Below are 15,725 nucleotides of genomic sequence, written 5' to 3'. Positions count from 1 at the left end.
CTGGGCCGGCGCGTCCGGAGCCTGTGCTCCGCAACGGGAGAGGCCACAGCGGTGAGAGGCCCGCGTACCGCAAAAAAAAAAAACAACAAAAAACACCAGGTGATTTTAATTCTCCCTGAAGTTTGAGAACCACAGACCCTCAAACAACATATGACGGGGTTCCTCTAGGAACTTCTGGTTGCTACTTATCGAGGACTTTGTTCTGCTTCACGCGACAACTCACATCACACACGTCCCAGGCCCACGGAGCCTGCTGGGAGGGCTGTCCGTCAATTTCCACCCTGCAGGTTATCACCGCCCAGCTCTAAGCCAGTTGCATCCGGAGACCTATATAACACCCACGACAGCTGAGATACATCTCTGGGATGTATTTTTAAGACTCCAACTCTCCTTTTTGAACTTTTACCCTCTCTTTTTGTGTGTGCCAACATAGCTGGGCATGTGCAACACATTATGCTTATACAACCACCATCCCCAGGGGCTTTCAGGGTATTTATAAACATCTTGTCATTAATCTTCATGGCACCCTTGTAAAGTAAATAACTAGTGAGATTGTCTTTATCTGGCAGGAGGGAAATTGAGGCATTCGAGAGTTGATGTGTGAAGAAAATTGGGGTCTACGGTATAAACGGTTTGTTAAATCACTTCTCTTTTTGGTGGCCACCGTGTGCCTTCCCTTCCCTGACCACCGAGCTCTGCCGTCGTCATGGTAACCCATTTGGAAACACTTCCGATAGAAACATTTTCCTGGACGTGTGCCAACTTCCTGCCTCGGGTGAAGAGAGAGGATCCTTCTATGTCTATCTTGGGAGACTTCAGGTGGGAGGTATGTTCTTCCGTTTTGTATTTATTTGGAAAGGAATGATCTCTAGATCCCAAGTCCCAGGAACCAAGGGGTAAGCATTTGAAATGAAGGGTGGTATCTTGCCGTGCTTACGTCTTCTTGCTCCCCAGCAGAGCTGGCGGAATATGATTAATTCAGGGCTCCCTGGGAGCCCCGAGTCCCGCATAGGGACCTCTGGGTGCACATTTCCTCATGTGGCCCCAAGGCCGTTTCTGTCTGTAGACTTGAGGAATCTTTCTGTCAACAGAGACACATGTGTGTGTATAACTACCTCAGAGAAGGTGTCCTTTAAAAAAGATTTCTAAATTGCTCTCTTTTGGCTGCCTGATAATCCTCTTTCAAAACATATACCTTAATACATTTATTTTTTTATGTGTGTTTTCATAGCGTAATTTTGTTCTCTGTCTTTTTAAAGCTCTATTTTTTTCAATTACAAATTCATTATAGAAAATTTGTAATATATAGAAAATATAAAGAAGAAAATCAAAATCACCTACAATCCTACCACCCCCAGAAATAAGAAATACCTGTTACTATTTTGGTGTAATTTTTTAAGGTTTTTTTCCCTGGCTTTTGTTTTTTTTGGGGGGGGTACATATTTGAGAGGACATGGGGGAAGCGGTATTTTAAAAATCACAACATGGATACTAGGAATACTACTGGATATATAATTGTTTCTAAGTCTTTTTAGCAGTTAGAGCTAGAAAATATATTTTAAAGATAAAATCTCTAAGAGGTTTTATTGACATTTCTTTTTTTTTACTTTCCACATCACTTTTTGAAAATTATAATTTTTTAAATTGAAGTATAGCTGGTGTACAGTATTATATGTTACAGGTGTACAATATAGTGATTCACAATTTTTAAAGGTTATATTCCATTTATAGTCATTATAAAAATGGCATATATTCCCCATGTTGTACAATGATATTTCTAATTCAAGTTCAGGACATAGGAGTTTTATTTACCCTCTTCCAGTTTATATCTGCATCTCTTTTCTTCCACTCTGCAAATCCTGGTTCTCAATGACACACGAATGATATAATTAGAATACCCCTTATTAACTCTCATGCTTTACTCTACATTACTTACACAATAGTCTCAGGACAAGAGTACAGGTATTCCCACCGCCAATAGACTACTGACGAGAGTTAATTTTTTTTTTTGCAAAGTCTCTCCCCATTTATCTTCCCTCCATTTAAAAAGTTATACCATATCTACATTGCCAAAGCACATAGACACCGCACGTTGCCCTCTCTCCCTTGTTCTGTAGTAACTGTTTATTTCATGTTCATCACTAGGCCTTATGTCCATGTGTCCCTGGTCAGTTTGATTGTCTGAAGCTTGTGCTCTAATAGATTCATCAGAAAAGACTCGTGGGCACAGTATTTCCTAAATTCTTTCCTATTGATAACAATTTAAACCTTTCATGCTTGAAAGTCAGTTTTGCTGGATATAAAAATCCTTGACTCGCATTTTCTTTTCATTAGTATCTCAAATATGTTAGTCCATTTTCTTCTGTCCTATTGTGTTGGAAAAGGCATTTTTATTATAAATCCCTTCCTCTTTTTGCTTAGATGCCCAAAGGACTTTGTCTCGGTCTTAAAATCCAGTAATTTGTGGGTTTGATATTAGTGGTTCTGGTTGACCGTCTCAGATATGTGAAGTATTCTTTCAGTGTATAGTGTTAGTTTTTTTCTTTTTAATTTCAAAAAAGTTTCCTTGCATTACAGTTTTAATATTTATTCTATTCCTTTGCTTTGGTTTTCTTCTTCTTGGATTCGTGTTACTGTATATTCAGTGTTCTTTACTTGTCTTCAGTATTTGTCACTTTCTCTTGAGTCTTTTTTTTTAATCTCTTAATTTTGATTTTTTAACCCTCCCTTTTACCTTATATTCCTCCTAAAGCATTATCTGTTGTGATTATTAACTCTCTGGTCCATCTAGCTTAGATTTTATTTCTGAAATTATTTTTATCTCTTATTCTTTCTTGAGTTCACCCCTTTCTGCCTTCTTATAATTTGATTTATGCTGTTCTTTTTTTTTTTAATTTTTATTTATTTATTTATTTATTTATTTATGTCTGTGTTGGGTCTTCATCTCTGTGTGAGGGCCCTCTCCAGCCACAGCAAGCGGGGGCCACTCCTCACCACGGTGCACGGGCCCCTCACTATCACGGCCTCCCCCGCTGTGGAGCACAGGCTCCAGACGCACAGGCCCAGCAATTGTGGCTCACGGGCCCAGCCACTCCGTGGCACATGGGATCCTCCCAGACCAGGGCCCGAACCCGTGTCCCCTGCACTGGCAGGCAGACCCCCAACCACTGCGCCACCAGGGAAGCCCTATGTTGTTCTTTCATATTGTTTTCTTAATGTATTTTGGCTCATCTTGAAATAGTAAGTCATGGTTTCAGTCTGCTTTGTGATCAGGTCTTTCTGGCATGCTTTCACTGATTGTTGGACTATTATTCTGCTCCTTATTATCATTTAAAAATAGTATCTTAATATGGAATTTGACTTCAATACTTTTTTTTTTTTTTTTTGTGGTACGCGGTCCTCCCTCTGCTGTGGCCTCTCCCGTCGCAGAGGCACAGGCTCCGGACGCGCAGGCCCAGCGGCCATGGCTCACGGGCCCAGCCGCTCCGCGGCACGTGGGACCCTCCCAGACCGGGGCGCGAACCCGGTTCCCCTGCATCGGCAGGCGGACGCACAACCACTGCGCCACCAGGGAAGCCCCTTGACTTCAATACTTTTTACATTTTTATTTGAAATTAGTTTTTCTAAACTTTAGAAGGAGATGTGGTTCAGGATGGCCTTTCTGATTTTATACGGCATCTTCTTCTGTTGTTTTCATGTAGTATTCAAAAATATGACATTTCTGGCTAGAAATTCCTGGCTCTCTTTTTTTCTGCCATGCTTATCTGGACCTTCTCTTTCTTTCATCTCTATTGTCCCTATCTTGCTGGATTTTGACTTGACTTTCAGCAGAGTCTCCTCAGTTTATGGTCTTGTCCCAGCATTGAGACCTGACTGGTCAGTTTCAAGGGCTTCTACTGGATAGACTGCCCCATCCCCTCCAGATGCCACTGTGGGAGTGGAGGGGTCCTTCTGAACACCACCTGGTTCTGGAATATGGTGGAAATTCAGCTCCTGCCTGTCCTGCTGACACCACACTGAGGCCAGACTTTCCTAAGCAGCAGAAGGGCAGGGGTGGAAACACAGCTATTCCAGGAAGGGGATTTCGTAAACACTGCTTTCCTCCCTCTGAAGGCTTTTCTCCACTTCCTCCCGTCATCCACTCCTCACTTCTCAGTAGCAAAGGCAGATCAGACTCAGAAGGCATGGGAGGGAGGGAGCCGGTGACTGGGACTCTTCCTCCTTCTCCACATGCTACGTCTTTAGCATCCAAGGCTCTGAACCCCCTTCTCTGTCTCTTCCAAGCCGTAGGGAGATGACAGTACAGGCTTGTGTCAGCATCTTGTTGAAAGGTCGAATTAAGCATGGTGAAGACAGGGCTCATTTATCTTTTCTTCCTTTCTTCCCATCTGTTGCACTTCCTCGGGTTCATGGCTAAAGAGGGGGCCTGCTGACATGTTGATAAAGAAACCCCTGCCCTCTGGATTCCGTGTCACACATTAGTCATTTGTCAAATCCTTCTACTTTCTACAAAATGTTTCCTAACTCTGGCTTTTCCAACCCATTGCTATTGTGAGAAGCTCTGTCCAAATTTAGGTGACCTGACCAGAGTGTCCTAACCTTTTCCCCTCTTTCCTTCCTTCCTTCCTTCCATAATTCATTCATTTCATCAGGCAATTATCAACTATTTTGTGGCAGACTTTGTTGGTGCTGCAGATTTGGTTTGGAGACTCCAAAAAAGAAGATTCAATCCTGGCATTCTGCTTAACTTGCAGCCTAGTTGGAGAACACTTGACAACAAATTATTACAAGGCAATGTGACTTGCTTTGCAATAAATGAAACAAGAAAAGAATGTGAAAGCACAAAAGCCTTACAGAGAATCTAGCCTCTGAAGGATAAATGAAAGTTTGCTAGATGGAGAGTGGGAAGGTCCATCCCAGACATGGGGCCAACGTAAGAGAGTTGACAATGGCACATTCAGGGGCTAAGCTGAGAAATTTGAGATGAAGCATTGAGAGATGTAGGGGGAAGTCAAACTGTAGAAACGGATGGGAAGCAGAATTTGGAATTTAATTACTTAGGAAAGAGAGACAAGGGTGGTTTTTTAACCAGGTGAGTAATGTGATCAGCCTTGCTTTTGCTGCCAGATAATCCCGCAGGCCAGGCAAAGAGCCGACAGGCGTGGAGACGTCAAATGGCCAAGAGCAAGATCCCAGAGGAGGCAGTGGGTGAGGTTCCTGACACCAGCTCCTCTGCTCTAGAGCTGATGCCTTCTTTCAGTAACAGGTGTTACTCCTGTTTTCTCTGAAATTCTCTCCATGCATTGCCCATAGCAACTGGAACATTTTGTTCTACAGAAATGAGAATTCAACTGTGTTGAAAAATGGAAGAAATGACATAGGGAACTATATTCAATATCTTGTAATAAACCATAATGGAAAAGAATATGAAGAGGAATACATATGAATATGAATCACTTTGCTGTACACCAGAAACTAACACAAAATTGTAAATCAACTATACTTCAATAGAAAATAATTTTTTTTAAAAAAATGGAAGAAAGGAAATGACTCTATTGTGAGTTCTGTGAGGACAGTAATGGTCTTTTTTCTTCTGTGCATCCCCAAAACATAGCCCAGTACCTGGTGTGAAGGAGGAGCTCAAGAAATCTTTGATGAACTAGATTGACTACTCCGAAGGCAATCTGAAGGGCGTATTAGTTTCCTGTAACAAATTACCAGAAACTGGGTGGCTTAAAACAACAGAAATGTATTCTCTCACGGTTCTGGAAGCGAGAAGTCTGAAATCAGGGTGTCAGCAGTGCCGTGCTCCCTCTAAAGGCTCTAGGGGAGGATCCTTACTTGCCTCTTCCAGCTACTAGTATTTTGATGGGTGGGGTTGCATACGGCTGGTGAAGAGTGTACAGCCGGGGGGCCTGGCTTGGTCAAGAGGAGTGTATGGAAACATTTAGCCCGAGTTCTAAGGCGAGGGGACACTTACTAGATGAGGATGGGGGTACTAACCAAGGAGGAGAAAGTGATGTGAGGGAAGTGCCCTAAGGCAAGAAGAGCTTACAGAGCGAAAGGGAGAGCGACATGCGATCAGGCAGAGAGAAGGGCAGACATGGTGCCAGCCCCGATGAAGCTACAGGTGTGAGATTAAGACGGGGGTAGTCAATGTCGGGGTTTGGGCAGGGACGTGACCTGGTCTGACTTGCATTTGAGAGAGACCCTCAAATGGAAGAGAGGAGAACGAGCTGGAGCCGGCCCTAGGCATCTCAAGGAAACCTGTCAGGAAGCCAACACACAATGATACGTAGAGCTTCTGGCTGGGATGCTGGTGAGAAGGGCCATGTGGGCTGTTACTGGTTTCCAGGGTGAAGCCGTAAGGATGCTCTGGGAGAGACTGAGTACATTTGAGTGGCAACATTGGCTATAGACTGGACTCAGGCCGCCACAGGGATCACGGTTATTGCATTTTCATGAAATATTCCAAATAGGCAAATCTGTAGAGATAGCGTGCAGCTTAGAGGTTGCCTGGGAGCAGGGTGGGGGGGAAAGGGGGAGTGAGTGCTAACATGCTCGTGGATATGGAGTCTCCTTTTGGGGTGATAAAAATGTTCTAAAGTTGATTGTGGTGATGGTTGCACAATTCTGTGACTATACTGATGCCGTTAAATTGATACTTTAAAGGGAAGGATTGCATGTGATTGAATCTCGATAAAACTGTTTTATTTTTAAAAAGTAAATATGCTTAGTATATTTAAAATCTAATCTCCTTCCTTCCTTCCTCCCATCCATCTGTCACGTTTATAAGCTTGAGATGGAATATGCTTAGTCCATGAAATGAAGTATAATTATATTGTCAGTTGGGTGATAAGAAAAAATAACAACCCAAAAAGGAAAGGTTTGTTTAATTTGAGGAACTACAGACAAAGAGAGAGAATATCTGCTGTGTAAGCAAGTCTCCTCAGTGATATTCATTCTTTTTCTCATTCAACACATATTTATGGGACATTTATGAAACATTTGAGGCACCGCACTAGGTGCTATTTTATGATTTCAAAGCAACACATAAGTATAACTTCCATAGCAGAGACCTGAGACCAGGTTTCCCATGTTTTATAACCAGGCTGTCAAGGCTACCATCTCTCTTCCTCCTAGTAAGTAGTTTACAAGAGCTGACTTTGGTCTATCACAGATTGCTTACAAAGATTAAACACACTATCACATTTGGAAATCTCTCGACATTTACAGAAATGTAAAACACTTTCACAGAAAATTCATAAAAGAGCTGTGTGTCTTGAACAGTGAGTTTATCTGGTAGCACCGTTGGGGAACTTCGACTCACAGGGACTTGGGTGTGGAGAAGCCTCTCCATCACTGGGGCTTACAGACCCGCTTTGGTTTACGAAGGGCGGAAATCTGACCCAGCTGGGATCAGTAGCCAATGCCAGCCTGATGGCTCCTGAAAAAACTGGCAGATTATGAAGTTGGCTGTCAGGAGACTCAGGTCTACCAAGGTCAAATCAAAACCCATCTCTCCTGAGAGCAAACCCAGACCTGAGAGTCATGTGGCTTAAAAGTGTTGTCCACGCCAGATCGTCTGAACCTGCATCTCCGGAAGAGGGCCAGATGATGCGTGCAGTCCCAGACAGTTTGCAAACTGGTGTGGCTGAACTCAGACCTGCTGTAGATTTCCAAGAGCCCTTTAAAAGTAAAGAGAGTTGGGACTTGAGCCCAAGTCTGGGCTCTTGAAGGCTACAGAGAACTTCCTGGGCCTACTCTTATTTATGTTTAAGTCTTCAGAAGTTACCTGAATTGGGTTCTGGCGATCAGGCCTATGGGCAGGGAAAGTAGCCATTCATCTTATCTTTAAAGATCATTCCTTTCACCTATCTTCGGTATTTGCAGGTCAGTCCAATGACCTTCCTTCTGGAATTAGCGATGAAGGAGTAAAATAATCCAGGGGAAAAGGTGTGTGTATAGTCCTAGCAGATATTATTCCGATGGAACAAAATGCGTTTAGAGAAAGTAGAATTTTCCTCGGGAAAATAACATAACTTTAAAACAAAAATCAAAAGAAAAAATTCTAGCCAAATAATTAAGCCACTAAGACATACGCATTGCTTTAGGGAAAAAGTTTTTTTCTCCATTCAGTGTCTGGATTTTCTTTATTATTTACCAATAGTCATGATTCCAAAAGTATCGTATTCTCATCTATCTATTCAAGAGTACTTATTGAGTAACTATACTTTGTCAGACAAATGTCTGAAATTTTATCATGTAACTCGAAGATGTTAAGGATGAGGGAGGGGAAGAATTGGTAGAACAGAGCAGGAAGGACAAATCCAAGACTGTGTATGTGTCTGTGCCCCTGTGGACTTGGATGATCCACTTTTAATTGAATCACTGGGTCTCTTTTAGGTCTCCTGCCTTCACAGGGGAGCACAGTGGACTGCGCTGGGTCCATTAGAACCCGGCCCTTCAAGGAGAAAGAAGACTTTGAACAATAGATGCCTATTTCAACAACCAGCGCCAAGGTTCTGAAAGCACTAACTGGCTTTCAGCCAGAGAACACAGGCTGATTTGCCTTTCCAATTGATTCGATGGCCTGCTGGCACTTTAAAAACCCGTTACAGAAATCCTTGGAAATCTTTTGTGAAGATAAATTTGGTACTTTTAAGCAGTGATCCTTTGCTCTCATGATTCAAGGCCCAGGAACGGTTCCCAACCTTCTTGAATCAGGGCGAGCATAGATTTTCATCTTTCAAGGTAAACAACACATAAGGGCTCCATCGTCCTGACGAGACCTGATCTTTTGCCTTTTCCTGACAAAAAGCCTCATTTGCAGATGTGCCTCATTTAGTGCAAACTCATTTTTAACGCGATGATCCATGTCTATGACTCTGATCTTATAGAAATGCAGTTATCCCTTGTTTTGCAACGAGAGCTCCTACAGCAAACTTAGAAGACTAAACTATAAACATTTCGTCTCAGGCTCAGCGCCTCTTCTTCGGGGTTCCTTAAGATCTCTGAGGCGGCACTTTGACCAGACCGTTTCCTAATCCAGTGGCTAAGTGGTCAGTGACTGGGACTTGACTCCATCTCACTCAGGGGTCCACTTGCCTGTGGTTGTTGAATGAGCAGTGCTCCGGGACACTGGTGCATCAAACTTACGCTTAATTGCATCACCATTTCAAGCAAGGAAGTGAGATTTCTTTAAGTATGTCCACACCATCATCAGCCAGACACCCATTTCCCCAGGGGTCGCTAGCGTCTACACTCTGTACGGGGATCCAAAGAGAGGCAGCCTCTGAGTGAGCCTTCCCACAGGCAGACGGGCAGGCACGCAATCCAGCGCCTGCCGTGTGCGTGTTCACACCAGGACAAGGAGGCTCCCAGAAGCCCGTATCTATTGTAAACTCTTGCGCTCCTTCAGGCAGGGAGAAACTTCGCACTCAGACTTTGGGAAGGAACGCATATCTTTCACTTTGTTCCATGAATTCTGCGGTTCCCATTGATTTTGATTGCTGGGTGAGCCAAGCTCAGATATGCCCTTTCTGGGACTTCGTGAAGAAACCCCACGAGCTGAGTTAGAAATAGCAGCTACTGCTTCACATGGGCCTCCTTTGTCCCAGACGGAAGCAGTACGGGATGGTGGCCGTAGACCCTGAGGGTGGCTCCCGGGTTTAGACAGGGCACAGACAAGGGTCTGCTTTGTGCAGAGCAGGACAGAGAGGGGCCAGGATTCCATGGAATACCCGCCCAAGGTCTGGTCGCTACAGGGGTAGGCCCCGCTTAGTTCATCTGAGTACATGGAAAGAAAGGAGAAAATAACCTATAGTTGAACAAATGAAAAGCTAGGAGTTTCCTTACCTCTGGAAAAAGCAAAGTGTTTTTGTTTTTGTTTTTTTAAGAAATAGGGACTTTTATGTATAGAACCATCCAAGACTAATACACCTGCAATTGTATGGCCTTGATTGAATTGACGGAGCTATTAGTGAAATAGGAAACGGCAAGGCCTCCCCCGTGGGGCAGGGCACACGCTGCGCTAGGAGTTCAGGACAGCAGCGCCAACAGGACCAAGGCCAACGTGCAGGCGCCCGGCCGCGCAGCCAGGGCCGAGCTGGCCGGGTCCTTCAGCATGCATGTCACCCGGGACCAGGACCCGTTGTTGGGCAGGGGGGCGACACCTGCCACGTTGCACATGATGTTGTAGACGTCCACGGATCTGATGGGAGCGGCTCGGAAGTTGGATTTGAAATCTGAAAGGGAAAGGCAAGCAAATGAGTTGTCACGGTCACTCCTGGGCAGGGCAGAGCCAGGGATGGAGTCACAGTGTGGAGGAATTACATTCAGCATCCGTGCAGCTTAGGACTGGAAAATCCGTCTCGTCCATGGGGCCTGGCCAAGGGATTGGGAACCTGGAAGGAGATCTGGAAGGTTCTAGGTTATGATAGGCGGTTGCTTTCTATGGCTCGCGGAGATGTTTCTTTGAAAGACAGATCAGACAGCAAACGCTCTCTGTGCATAACTGTGCTTCCCTTGCGACAACAGAGCTTTCCTTGGGGACCCAGGGGCCATCTGAAGCCGCTCATTTCTGCAAGCACTGCGGAGCCGCCGTGGTCACAGAGGGTTGACCGTCCTGCCGGGCTCCCCAAACCCGATCCAGCTGCATACTCTTCTTCCAGGCCACCTATCTGGCAGGGACTGGTTAGCCTGGGTGCTCCCCAGTTCAAGAATGTTTCCCATTTTCCTGCCACATGGAGGTCCCAGGACTGGATGGAACCTGAAATTATATAGTTTCCTCAGTGTGCCTAATTCATAAGCAACAGCAATGGTCTCCTACATAGGTTTGGAAGATCAGTTGAACATTCCTTGGGAGCCTTTCACTGGCAGATCAAGTAACTTAGCTGTGGGGAAAATAAAGAAACTGGTAGTGGAGTTAGAGACCTGAGTGAAGGCTCAAGGGAGCTCACGAGGGACAGGGCTGTGCCTCTACCCAAGGCTGTGCCAGACTCCACGGGGACACAGGCCCCCGAGGGCCTGTCTGGCTAGTCACAGCACAGCCAGTCAGGGTGCTGAAGGAGGGACTTCAGTCCAGAGTGGACCCTCTCTTTCTCCACAGGAGGCAGAAAAGATGCTGAAGGAAAAGTGTTTGTTTTAAAGAGTGAGTATGAGACTTCAGTAATATTCATAAGCATCTTCACTTTTAGGTTCCCAACCAGAGCTTCCAACAAAGTACCCAAAACTTAAGAAGCTGAATTCAGGAAGGAGTTTTACCCAGCGATCAAGGCCCATGCGTGTGATTTCAGTCCCTCTAAAAACATTTTTTTTAAAAAACAGGTAGTTTGGGGGCTGTAAAGCCAAGGTTTCTATCTTAGAAAATAATCTTTATAATTGCTCTGCTAAAATGATCACATATACTTGATACAAAAAGCAAACAAACAGCAACATAGCCCAGAAGTGTCCACACCAAATTCTACTCTTGTGTTAACCCTGAAATTATAAATACAGAAGGAAGCTATACACTGAAAACTCTGCCACAGCGTACGTTAGACCCAGGGCAACCTCCCAAGTGACGGGTTTTGCTTATTTTGAAGAATTAAAGTTGAATTCAGTATAAAGAGGTTCATGGGCTCCAAAACCAGCCTGTAGCCACTTACTAGCTGGGTAACCTCAGGGGACAGGCATGGAGATGCCGCCTAAATCCTAGCTCCAGCCACACTGTATGTGCTTAATAAATGGGAGCTGTTACCAGCGATGGAATAAATGCCCAGCAAGGGGAAGTATGGATTGAGAATATTCACCCTACAGATTATCTGAAGGGTTCACTTTGCTTTTAGGGGAGGGAGGGTAAGAGTCAGCATCACCTCAGGGTAAACACTTACTTTAAAAAATCCAGAACTCCCTGGAAAGGAGAAGGTAGAGGCCGCCCTGGAATGCCAACCTTTCCAATATCAAGGAAAACGCTACCATTAGAGAGGGCGGTGGTCACGCTTCCCCAGAGGAGAATCAGCTGCAGCCGAGATATCAGTGGCAAGGCTGTCCCAGGGACGTGGGAGCGACTCCTCTCCCTCTGACTTGCCGTGGACCTGGATGTGAGATCATCCCGCCCCATCACCTGGTGGCCATGTCCTGTCACATGGGAAGGCGGCAGACAATAGCATATCCAAGAAAGCCGTCCCCAGCCTTTCAAACATCTCCTTCTTTAACATTTGGCAAGAAAATTTGAGATCAAGCTCTACTGACAAAAAAAAAAAATGTTAGAAAAGATCATCTTTTTATGTTGAAAGTACAAAATCGAATCCGGTACATGTAAGCAGGAAAGAGAATTGGGGTTTCTTTCCCACTCCATCTGGTTCACGGCTTCCTGGTCTACAGGGCTGGCATTTGGGGCCCAATGCAGAGATGATCCAGACTGGAGTGAGAGCTTCTAGAAAATTCCTGAACAGCAAAACAATACCTGATCCAACTGGGAGAGGCCAGACAAGCCCTGCTAGCTCAAGATGGTGTGCGAACCTGGAGTGGGAATCCAAGTTATTTCCATGGGTTTACATTTTTTGGATATTTAAACTGTTTCTCCTAAAGAGAGAAGGTTCTGGAGGCCCCCGCTGTGCCTGGCCACCTTGGCTGCTTTCCCAGTGAGGCTTGCTAGCTCGCTGGCAGCTCACTGAGTCACACTCCTGCCGTCTTCTCTCGAACGTGGAGTTCTCCACGGCAAGGTTAGGTTGTTCAAATTAGAAACTGGGATTAACCAGAGAGAGGCTATCTTCCAGAATTATTTCCCTTTCTCTTAGCTGGACCAGACTTACTGACTTCTAAAGCTGTATCTGGGCAGCCGCAGCAATGCTCAGCATCCTCCATGAGCGAGAAGTACCTACAATTAATCAGGAGGGAGGCACCTTTATCTCAAAGTGCAGCTAGATAGCTATTAAAGGCCTCGCTCTTAAATTTTCTTCTGAGTAAACAGTCAGTGTGTAAAGCTGTTCAATCTTTCATGAGAATTAGAGCCAGAAACGTGATGGTTTGCGCGAGGCTCTCAAGGCTGTATCTGCCTGGAAACATTTTTGCAATTAGCCCAGTCCAGTTTCATCAGGGGTCGTCTTTCTGTCTATAAAAGACTCAGGCTTTTAGTTTTAAAGAAACGTATGATGGAGGCCTTTGCTAATGGACAAAATCTCCCCACTGAATTTAAGCTATTGCAGCTTTGGGTACTTTGTTTAAAATTTTCAGTTTGACGCTAGACGTGCTTCTGGCTTTAAAATCTGCCCGAGACTCTTACTCATAAACACTCCACCTGACAACTGTTTCGCATCCAGGATCTGATCCCTCTCTTCTGGGGAAGGAGGAGGCGATGTCTTTGGATGAAAGCCCCGCTGGCTAGTGTTCCCCCGTACGAAGACCATGGCCCTGGAACGCCTCTGACCTGATCTAGCGGCTGTCACCTCAACCTCCTCAAGGCTCCATCCTGAATTCGCTTGGCCTTTGAGCTGCGCAGCTCTAGCCCGGGGCTTGGCTATCAGGGAGGGCCTGTTAACTGTTATCAGTTGATGGCGTCACCTGGGGCACCCTCTGAATTCTCTCTTAGGCCAAAGTCATGACCCCAGTCGTGCTCTATAAATGTTTGCTGCTACTGGTGCTGGTGCTTACTTAGGACATGGGAACCTCGATGACACGTGGGCAATGGTTTACACTGACACGTTCCCTAAGCTCGGGCTCCCAGAGGCGCCCAAGGAGGGTGCAGAAGCTGACACCCCGTAGTTCTCAGCAGCTATTTTGTGGTAGGTAGAGTGACCTGAGGCGGATGGAATGAAGGGGGCTGACACATTTCTCTGTCCTGTTACACCAAGGAGAGGGGCAGGGCTTCCAGGCGTGACCTCTAACCTATAATTTGAAAGGAAAGCACGGACTTTCATGGGCTGAAACATTTTGATCAACATCCAGAAAAAGGACCTTGGAATATGGATATTGGGGTAAGCTTATTGTGTTTAATAAGGAGTGCGGACAGCAGGAAGGAAGATTCGTAGCTCATGAGCCAGTCCACCGATTGCTGATGGCTGTTGACTGCTTTGTACTCTATTTTTTTTAAAGGGGGTATTCAGGTAGTAGTAGGATCTTCAGAGTGTTTGATAAACTTTTCTCAAATGTGAATTTGCAGTGCTGTGTTTATTAAAGCAAATCACCAAAGAGGCTCTCTCCATCTCCCCTCTCTTCCCGCCCTGGGAATGTAGGTCAAGGAAGGCACAGTAAATTTGCTTTCATCCAAGACATCCCGAGTCATCCTGGCTCATTCTCAAAGTCAGTCACAGAATCATTCCCTAGCCTGCCCTTGAGCACATCCTAGCTTCTGGTGGGCCCTAAACCGAATGACCTGCACAGGGGTGGGTGCTCTAGCCAGGGAGGAGCTGTGGAAGCGTCAGACCCCGTGAAGCGAACGCGCAGCTGTCAGCAACCTGGTGCCTGATAAGCTTTCCTGGACATCGAATGGCTGTGAGAGAACATTTTGATGAATTAAGTAAAAAATGAATCATAAACATGTGGAACATTTTTTTCACTGCGCTCGAGATTTAAAACTTACAAGGAAAAGTATTTGGCCACGTTTGCCAAAACCAAGAAGCATTTGAAAGCCAGCCAGCCAAAGACACTTCATGGAGACCGGCTGGGTTTGCTCAGCTTTGCTCATAAAGAGGGTCCATAAAGAAATCACTCCAGCTTTACTAGAGCCGTCAGCCCTGCTGGCTGACGCTCCCTTAGGAAGGGATGACTAAGAGAATTTGATCACGTCTTCCTACCGGGTCCGAAGGCCAGGAAGACGCCCCTCATGTCCCTGAGCTCGTTGTCGTATCCGTGCCATCCGCGCTGCCAGCCTCCCCGCTCGCCGGTGCTGTTCATCCAGAATGGAAGCGTCTCTCGGTTCTGAAATCAAGCAAGGCATTTACATCGCCCCGTGTCCAGACATCCGGATGAGTGAGCATCCGGTCCAAACTACCACCCAGTGGCTTTCCTGCTCAGCGGTCTCAGTCAGGGTCGTCCGACCTCAGCTGGATCACTTCCTACCCCAGGTAGCTCAGACCTTGGGAGGTGGCCCGTTAAATTGCCAGAGAGCTCTAGCTCTGAAGGTATCTTCTTATATCGGGCTGGACTGTACCTCGTAGGCAGTTTTAGAGTCACTAAATATAGCATGTCAGAGACAGAAGGGACGTGAAAGTCTACCTGTGGTATAATAAAAAATATAGTTGGCCTTTGTCCCCGGTTCCCTGGCCCAGAATGCCTAAACCCTTGGAATTTCCTGAGTGATGGGAGTGTTTTGTTATTCGAAATGAGCCCCTTGCTCTGATACCTGAGTTTATGCTAACGAGATGACTCGTTGGTGTAGAGAGCAGCTACATAGCTTCGGGATAGGGACTGGTCACCTGAGGAACCAACCACAGGATGAGAGGATTAGAACTTCCAGCCACATCCTCTGACCTCTAAGATCGAGTGCAGTCATGTGGCCACGATTTAATGACCCATGCCATCGCAATGAAACCCCAGATAAAACCCCGGGAACAGGGCTTCCCTGGTGGCGCAGTGGTTGAGAGTCCGCCTGCCGATGCAGGGGACGCGGGTTCGTGCCCCGGTCCGGGAGGATCCCACGTGCCGCGGAGCGGCTGGGCCCGTGAGCCGTGGCCGCTGAGCCTGCGCGTCCGGAGCCTGTGCTCCGCAGCGGGAGAGGCCACAACGGTGAGAGGCCCGCGTAC

At 45.9% G+C, this 15,725-nt stretch overlaps 1 protein-coding gene across 1 annotated transcript in view; it reads right to left on the bottom strand.

Moving 5' to 3' along the window:
* Positions 1 to 9,918: 9,918 nt before the first annotated feature.
* ENPP6 (ectonucleotide pyrophosphatase/phosphodiesterase 6) overlaps positions 9,919 to 15,725 on the bottom strand; it is a 94,410-nt gene continuing 88,603 nt past the window's right edge. The window contains exons 7-8 of the mRNA XM_007102851.3: positions 14,778 to 14,901; positions 9,919 to 10,247 (exon numbers count right to left, since the gene is read on the bottom strand). Of these exons, the coding sequence (XP_007102913.1) occupies positions 10,042 to 10,247; positions 14,778 to 14,901 (330 nt within the window). The 3' untranslated portion in view covers positions 9,919 to 10,041. The remainder of the gene's footprint in view (positions 10,248 to 14,777; positions 14,902 to 15,725) is intronic.

Source organism: Physeter macrocephalus, chromosome 20 (genome assembly GCF_002837175.3).
Source record: "Physeter macrocephalus isolate SW-GA chromosome 20, ASM283717v5, whole genome shotgun sequence".
NCBI classification, from domain to species: domain Eukaryota; kingdom Metazoa; phylum Chordata; class Mammalia; order Artiodactyla; family Physeteridae; genus Physeter; species Physeter macrocephalus.
This window is presented reverse-complemented; position numbering and strand designations above follow the sequence as displayed.